Genomic DNA, 8,554 nt, shown 5'->3' with positions numbered 1-8,554 from the left:
CATTACCGGTGAACCCGTAGAGGGGGGTTGTCATCGACAGCAACTCGGCTCGGTCGATTTGCAATTGGTCGAAGGCCTTCCGAAAGATTATGTTGACCGAGCTGCCTGTATCAATAAAGATGCGGTGAATAGTGTAGTTAGCTATTACCGCTCGGATGATGAGAGCGTCATCATGCGGGACTTCGACTCCTTCGAGGTCCCTAGGCCTAAAGCTGATCTCGGGCCCGTTCGCCCGCTCCTGACTGCAGCTAACTGCATGGATCATGAGCTGCCTTGCATGCGCCTTCCGTGCCCTATTTGAATCTCCTCCGGTCGGCCCTCCGGCGATAATGTTGATTTCGCCCCTCGAGGCATTTCCTCTGTTCTCCTCCTCCCGAGCGGACGACCTAGGTCGTTCATGCGACGCCCGAGGATTAGCTTTGTGCGGCTGGTGATGATGTCGCTTGGGTGATTCTCTGGCCGCCCGCCGCCCGGCCTCTTGGTGCCGATGTCGCCTATTAGGTGATGGGGATCGGCGATGATAACTCCTGGGAGTGGGATGAGCGATCGGAGGGAGACTCCGGCAATCCCGGGTGTTGTGTGTGGTGGATTGGTGGAGCGAACAAAACATGGGAGTCCACACCTTCCCTTTTGGCTTGGGTCGGTCAGCCGCTACCTGTTGCACGGCGTGTGGTCTTGCATGCTGATGAGGGCGGGCTGCTTCTGCCCGTGGCCCTCTCGGTGGTTGGTGAGTAGTGGATGGCTTCCGCTCGGCTGAGGATGGTGGCTCGAAGGGTATTTCTTTTTTCCTTGCCATCTGAGCTTCCTCCAAATTAATGTACTCATTGGCTTTGTTCAGCATGTGGTCGTAGCTGCGAGGCGGCTTTCGGATAAGCAATCGGAAGAACTCACCGTCCACAAGCCCCTGTGTGAACGCGTTCATCATAGTTTCCGAGGTGACCGTTGGGATGTCCATGGCCACCTGGTTGAAGCGTTGGATGTAAGTTCGGAGCGACGCCTTCGCACCTTGCTTGATGACGAACAGACTGACGCTGGTTTTCTGGTAGCGTCTGCTGCTCGCGAAGTGATGGAGGAATGTCGTGCGGAACTCTCTGAAGCTTGTGATCGATCCGTCCGGCAACCTCCGGAACCATCGTTGCGTCGATCCCGAGAGGGTGGTGAGGAACACCCGGCACTTCACACTATCTGTATATTGATGCAAAGTGGCTGTGTTGTCGAACTTACCCAGATGGTCGTCCGGGTCGGTGATCCCGTTGTATTCCCCGATCGTCGGGGGCGCGTAATGTCGTGGTAGTGGTTCGCGCAGGATTGCCTCGGAGAATTGTCTATTGATCCGCTCGGGGGACGCGTCTGTCCGTGGCGCCTTGCCCTTCCTTGCATCACGGAGGGGCGCCTCATCGGACGAAGAGCCCCGGTCGAGGTTGGCCTGTGCGACTTCCGAGGGTGTTTGGAATAAAGCCCGATGGAACGGTATCGAGGCGGGCGGGGATTCCACCTGAGTGTCGGTCGACCCTTTGTTTTGGCCCCATGTTGAGAGCTGCTCCGACCGGTCATCTGGTGCCGCTCGGCCGCCTGATGCCGACGTTGCCTGTTGCGTTATCCGATCGGCTTGAGCCTTTTGTTGTTGCTCGACTATCTTGGTTGCCCGCGCTTGTATGAGCGCGTCTAATTCTTCGGGAGAGAGTGTCGCCATGAGTTGGCGTCCAGCTTCTTCCATCGTCTCTGTTCAGATTCAAGAATGTTCCCACAGACGGCGCCAATTTGATCTTGTCCGAGCTCTGAGTCGACGAACGCTGGGGACGTGGCGCTCTCCGCTGTCCTTTGGTGTTGACGTAGACCTCCGGCGAACCTGCAAAGAAGCCGAGCCAGGAGGGGTTTCCCGGCGACGACCCTCCGACACTCAAGTCAGGCAGCGAAAAAGAAGAGAAGCAGAGTAATGCTACTGTGGCTACAGTAATGAGAATTGCATACCTCCGTCGAAGTCTGGGGGGCCTTATATAGGAACCCGGGGGGACGCGAGAACGCTTCTCGATGCATGCACGCTTCCCCAAACATACCTCAGTAAGGTTATGTCAGAAAAGTATGTCTGACGTCATTCCGCAATCGTCCGAGCATATCCCGGATGTGACGGTGAAAGCTTCCACCGTACGATACTCTGTCCGCTCCGGCCACCGACCATGTTATTTGTTGGCGGCAGGTGTCTCGAGGACGAAGTTACCAGTTGTCCTTTTTGTCTCCTAGCGCTCTTACCTGTTCCCGGGCCGAGCGGACCAGCCGCTCGGTGCTCATGGCCTCCGGGAGCTCTGCTCATGTGCTCGGATGGAATTGCGCCTTATTGTCCTGCGGCTCGGTCGGGCGGCCTGTCCGCCCTACCCATAGATCCTTTTACCTTGAGCATCGGAAATCCGACCCCTAGTCGGGCTGTCTTTCGTCCGGTCCGGGAGACCTCTGGCCGGATGTCCGGTCGGCTGGATGCTCAGTCGGCCGGCTACCCCACTCGACATGACCTCTGTCCGCTCAGCGCGACCTTGAGGTTGACCTTCTTGACCATTGGTCTCCACGTATCATTCTCCTTCCGCCAACAAGGGTCTACCGTCCTTACCACCGGATCAATTATAAATGTTACAAATAATTATTATATATTTTAATAACTAGTCATAGCAGTTAAAACGAAGGACGCCTAAAATAAGTGTATTATTTATGGCTTAGAACACGGTATTATATATTCTCATGATATCTTGCCCAAAACTTTGTCCTTGGGGTTTTGGTGAAGATGGACTTTCTACATCATCAAAGTTCAAATCTTACTCATAGCATATTATACTTGCTATCATACTTTCATAGTAAAGTTGAATATTTTAATTTAAAATGAATTTGGGATATATATATATATATAGTTTATTTTGTAAAAATTTCGTCCTACCTGATAATATTGGCGTTGCTTATCATATTCATCATCATGTTGAATGTACTTTATTCCTACGTGTAAACTGTAATCGGATGCCTAAATGTGTTTTGGAGATAGGGCTATTAATAAGTCGAGTGGAGTTGAATTTTAGAGTGTTCAAATTTATTTGATAGGGTAATTAAGTCGAGCCAAGTTTAAAATAAATTAAACTTTTGAGATGAGTGTTCAAGCTTGACTTGATTTATTTTTTATAAACTTGAAATTTTTTGAAACTTGGCTTGAGTTTCTTGGTTCATTTAGATATTATCGAGCTCTCAATTCAAGTTGACTTGAGTTTGATTTGGACTTGTTTTGAGCTTGGTTCATTTAGATGTTATCAAACTCTCAATTCAAACTTGTTTAATTGTTTAAAATTTTTAGTTGTTTGATTGTTATTGAATTTGATAATTTAAACTTATTTGTTTAATTTATTTTATTATTTATTACATGTTAAAAAGAATTTTATTAATAAATATTATTTACAAATATTATTTATGAACATTGTTCATGAATATTATTACAAATATTGTTCATGAATATTATTCAGAATTGAATATATAGGTGTTCAAACTTTTTTATTTAATCTAATAAGGTGTTTAAATTTATTTATTTATTTAATTTTATATATATTAAACAAATATAAATAAATTCTTATGAAACTAAACACCAAATAGCCTCTCCGAATAGCGTATCTTAAACCTCCTTCCGAAATCGACCTCCCTCGGATTCCTCATTTTCGCCTCTTCCGCCGTTAACCGCGATCGCGGCGAGGCCTGCTCTCGAGGATTTGATTGCGTCGAGATGGAAGCGATGAGAAGGGCTGCGCGGCGTCACCTCGTCCAATCCGTCCTCCGCCGCGACTTCCCTCCTCACCCGTTATCTTCCTTCTCGGCAGTCGCTGCCCCGAGGAACGTGCCGACGGCCGCCCGTTTCGCCAGCGGATCTGATGTAACGACAGCGCACTGGTCGAGACGGTGCCCTTCACCTCCACCTGCCGCTTCAGCGAAGACCTTCCCCGTTGGCTTGGCTGGCGCACTAACCTTCTCGTTGGCTCTCGTGACCATGGCGGAGGCCAAGGAGCAACACTCTCCCGAGCGGATTCCCAAGGATGTCGTACTTTACCAGTATGAGGCTTGCCCCTTCTGCAATAAGGTCAAAGGTAATCACTTATCTTTAGGTTTTAGTATCTTTAACAAGGACCATTTTGGAACTGCAGCTACCATTTAGGATGGAAATGCTTAATTATGCGATCTACAATTACTGTTTCTTGGCTCAGGGCAATCTCCTTTTCCAATATCTAGTTAAGTTTATTCACATAACTGTCCTGTTTTGGATTCAGTTAAAGCAGGCATTCAATATTGCTTTTCCATCACAGTGTGTATTGTGTCGTTTAATTAATTACTGCTATTTTCCAGCATTTCTTGACTATCATGATATACGATACAAAATTGTGGAGGTGAATCCTTTAAGCAAGAAGGAGATAGAGTGGTCTGATTATAAGAAGGTTCCAATACTGGTTGTGAACGGGGAGCAGCTAATTAATTCATCAGGTTATTTGATCTTTCTTTCTTTTTTCTAATAAAATTACTGAATCAAATTGAAGGCTGGTTTTGTTATTTGAGACATAGGAATATGGTAGCTTGCTAGCAAGATTTACCAATGCTTCATTCGGTTCTTTTCTGCAGATATAGTGAGAAACTTAGATGCCAGGCTGCATCCTGAGAAAGTCACTGATGACGAAGAGGCCAAATGGCTTAGGTATGATTTCACCTAGTGAGCTACTCTTTAACCAACAAAATAAGAAGGGAAAAATTGGAATAAGAGTGCAACAATAACTTAATTAGATGATTCAGCTAACATTGTTTATGTGCATAGCAGCAAGAAAGACCTTTCATTTAAACATTCAATCAGAGAGAACATAATTCGACTGAATCAAGAAGGTTGATCTCACAATCCTGTTGTATGAACAAGTTCAGTCACACAGCCTATTAATCTTATTGGTGTGGTCTATATGAGACTTTGTACATACTGAGACTTGCAAGCTGTCTTGAGGTTTTGGATCATTTATTGATGCTGTTCAGTAAGAGTTCAACGACATTATATTACTTTGATTGTTTATTGTTTTTTTTTTTCCTTGTCATTTTAGGCGGGTTGATGATCACCTTGTTCATATGTTGGCACCAAACATTTACAGAACAACTTCAGAGGCGCTGGAATCTTTTGATTACATAGCTAACAATGGTAAGTTTGTACTATTAGTGTTAAATGTTCATAGATAGTGCTTCATGCAATACTTGATCCATACATAGAAAGATTCTTGTATTTTACGATCTTAGGAGATTCTCTCACTGCGTAATACATGTCAGATGACTACTTAACTTTCATAAGGTAGATAGACATTGGATTAGAAGAATTATAATCACAGCTTCACTTGCATTTCTAAAGTCTTAAATATATGCAAAAGACATATGAACAACTATGCCATTTAAAACAACTAGTTGACAGAGCATGTGCATGACACGTGAAATGGGAGAGTATTTTTAACAAGATTTTGCAAGTATAATTTATATATATATATATATATATATATATATATATATATATATATATATATATAATTTTTTAACACGACAAAAAACAATATTAGCTAGTTGTGGCACTCACTCTTGAGGCACAAATACATGGTGAATGAGTTGAGTGTTTGAAGGAAATTCTTCATCAGTAACAAATTGCAATCGTTACAGCAAAAGGTGAAACCCTCGCCCCCAGGGCCTCCACCGACCGGACCCACGGTCATTGTGAGGGAGGTAAATCGCAGCACCCAAGCTAACATGGGACGGACCGGGTGGGATACAGGGATAGGGGATTTATTCCCCCGTTGCCACTGAGTTTCGACCCGACGGCCTCCTTGCAGCAACTTTCGCCCCATGCCATCTCGGATGACCCACGGGGTCAGTAACAAATTGCAATCATGTTTGCTGAGTTGGAGGTTGTTAATTTGTGTAAGTTGGTTTCTATGGAAAACCTCAAAAGGTAAGATGGAAAATTTGAGTGACCTTAGAATTTAGGGGGTGAAGTTAAAAATTGAAAAAGTGATCAAATGAAAAAAAAAAATTGGGGTGCAAAGTGAAAAATTAGAATTTTGAGGGTTAAAATAAAATATTCAAGTTTGAAATTAAGATTCTAAAAATATAAGGATTCTAAAAATAACACAAAAATAGTTAAAAAAACACAATAGTAATCCTCCATGTGTGGCACTATGGAGAACACACTTTGAGAACACAAAGTGTCAATGATGTTTATAATTCACAATAAGTAATATTCAATAAAGAATGAAATGACGCAAGGATAATTCTCATGTAACGAGGGTTAAATTTGACGTTGGGCATTTTTGAACACCCGCAGAGTTTGAACCAATGGTGACATTGAGTGCCATCCAGGACCTACTTGCCCTTTCTCAGATTTTGGTGGCCCGTCTATGGGGTCAGATTGTTCACCTTCAGGACTAGTTGGATCGAAGGTCAAACTTGGATTAAAAAAAAATGCAAACTAATTTAACATAATAATAATTAGAACATAATTATTTATTTATTATATCTATATCATGGAAAATATTGCAAAAAAAAAAAATGGTGGTCCTCCGAGTGACACACCATGTTTTGTATGGCAGATAACCCAAAGTGTCGCATAGGTCACACATCATCCCATGGGTTTTAATTATTGATATCCTTGGGGGAGACTTGCTCGGTATATGCTCCACACGAGTGTAGGTGCTTCGTAAGTTTACACTTAAACTATCTGTTGAACACTCACATTGAGAACATTCCCGCCCGAAAACATCCCTACCAACTCAGACCCCTTCAAACTAGATTCGACCGTTCCTGACAACGTTAGCTAACAACCATTGTCCGTAATCACCTCTGACAGGCTACGACAGTGGGCCAGACTTGAGGCAGACTTCTAGACGATAGCATGTGTACAGTGACGCTGTCGCCTCTGCTACTTAACACAACTTTGTCCCTGAGTTGGTCACAGACTAAGGTGGTAGCCCACATGAGCACCAGCACCTCTGACTATATGAGAGTAGGTGAAATTGAAATTGATACGCTCTCTCGTTTTCACACACGCCTGCTCTCTCTCTCTCTCACACACACACACACATTAGCCCTGACTTGATTTGACTATCAAAGGGGTTATGTCGACCACGTTGGCGCTTGCTAACGCATGTTGACATGCAGACATAAAAGTAGCTCGAACAGAAGGGAGTAAAGGCTCCACTAGTAAGAACCCACACGGGAGCAGCAACACCATCAATTATGTTTATATAATTTTGTGTATTGCATAATTTGTCGGTTTATAAACTTTTGATGCAGTTTTTTGTATTTAGTTTGTGATCATGAGATAGCTTTAAAGGCAGCAGGAATACAATTTGGTACGAGTGCTCAAAAGTATGTCTTGGCAAAATAGATTTCCAGTAGAATTTAGGCAATGACTATACAAGTTGCAAATGCCACCTTCTGTGCGTTGTAGTTGGAGTTTGGAGTCTCTTAAACTTATTCTACATTCAACAAAGTTGTCAGCATGTGAAATACACATTTTGAAGCATCTAATGAATATTATTAGATGGAACTACTGTCTAAACATCGTACAGCATCTCTTGCATTGTCGCTCAGTTTATAAAGCTCTAACATTCACCATGCTCAGTTTATCTTCGTTAGTGATATTTTTCAACAATGCCTTTGGTAATTTGTACTGCAATACCTGTTCTCGTAATCTATCAATTGCAAATTGCAAGTTTAGGTGACGTTTAGTTAAATGATGGGAATGACTATGGATATGAGTTTGATAGTAAGATGAAATGAAAACGAGAATGGAAATGAAACTCACCTAGTTATATGAGTTTGGTTGATTCCTATAAATCTAGAAATCATTCCAAAATTTTCGTTCTCAAACTCACAATCCAAACACTATCTTTTACTATCATTCCATTCCCTCATTTTCAAACCCATCAACCAAGCATCCTCTTAACCTCCATAAGCAATGGTGCGGCTCCAGGAAATTTCACTACTACAGAGAGACTCGCGGTGAAATATGCTGGAGCAGCAATCATGTACGTGTTGTCCAAGAAACTCAAGAAGAAATATGGCATTACAGATGAACGTGCCTCATTGTATGAAGCTGCAGAAACATGGATTATAGCTCTTAATGGCAGATATTTTCTTGGTACGTTGGCCTCAAGCATTCAATTTATTTTGAAATGAAAAAAAAATCTTTATTTTTCTGATTATATTCATTCCCTACTGAAATCCATTACTTTCCACCAGGTGGATCAAGGCCGAACTTGTCAGACCTTGCTGTTTTTGGCGTTCTGAGGCCAATTAGGCACCTAAAATCCGGCAAAGATATGGTGGAGAACACTAATATCGGCGAATGGTATCAGAGAATGGAAAACATTGTTGGAGGGTCAGCAAGGATAGCAGTTTAATGTGTTAGTATTTCAACTTGTAAAGCGTTCTGTTGGTGAAAATTATGAATTATTAATCAAGACCTCTCACAGGGATTTATTTCTACCATTTTTCTTTATTTTTCTTCAAAAAGAAGAAAATA

At 42.9% G+C, this 8,554-nt stretch overlaps 1 protein-coding gene across 1 annotated transcript; it reads left to right on the top strand.

Annotated features, from left to right (window-relative positions):
• The first annotated feature begins 504 nt into the window (after window positions 1–504).
• On the top strand, window positions 505–8,520 carry LOC121994958 (prostaglandin E synthase 2-like). Its single transcript, XM_042548830.1, has 7 exons — window positions 505–723; window positions 3,635–4,106; window positions 4,363–4,497; window positions 4,633–4,705; window positions 5,094–5,188; window positions 8,003–8,170; window positions 8,272–8,520. The coding sequence occupies exons 1-7, from the start codon at window positions 505–507 to the stop codon at window positions 8,430–8,432; spliced, it is 1,323 nt and encodes a 440-aa protein (XP_042404764.1). The 3' UTR covers window positions 8,433–8,520.
• Window positions 8,521–8,554: the final 34 nt, after the last annotated feature.

Source organism: Zingiber officinale, chromosome 6A, assembly GCF_018446385.1.
Source record: "Zingiber officinale cultivar Zhangliang chromosome 6A, Zo_v1.1, whole genome shotgun sequence".
Lineage (NCBI taxonomy): Eukaryota > Viridiplantae > Streptophyta > Magnoliopsida > Zingiberales > Zingiberaceae > Zingiber > Zingiber officinale.
Note: the sequence above shows the minus strand (reverse complement) of the source record. Positions and strands in the feature narration are given on the sequence as shown.

Excerpts from the sequence above, each read along its gene's own strand:
- LOC121994958 (XM_042548830.1), top strand. The coding sequence starts at position 505 with ATGGGGATCGGCGATGATAACTCCTGGGAGTGGGATGAGCGATCGGAG. Across the intron at positions 724-3,634 it reads TGCCCGTGGCCCTCTCGGTG|CGTATCTTAAACCTCCTTCC; the intron begins GTTGGTGAGTAG and ends CTCTCCGAATAG. Across the intron at positions 4,706-5,093 it reads GAAGAGGCCAAATGGCTTAG|GCGGGTTGATGATCACCTTG; the intron begins GTATGATTTCAC and ends TTGTCATTTTAG.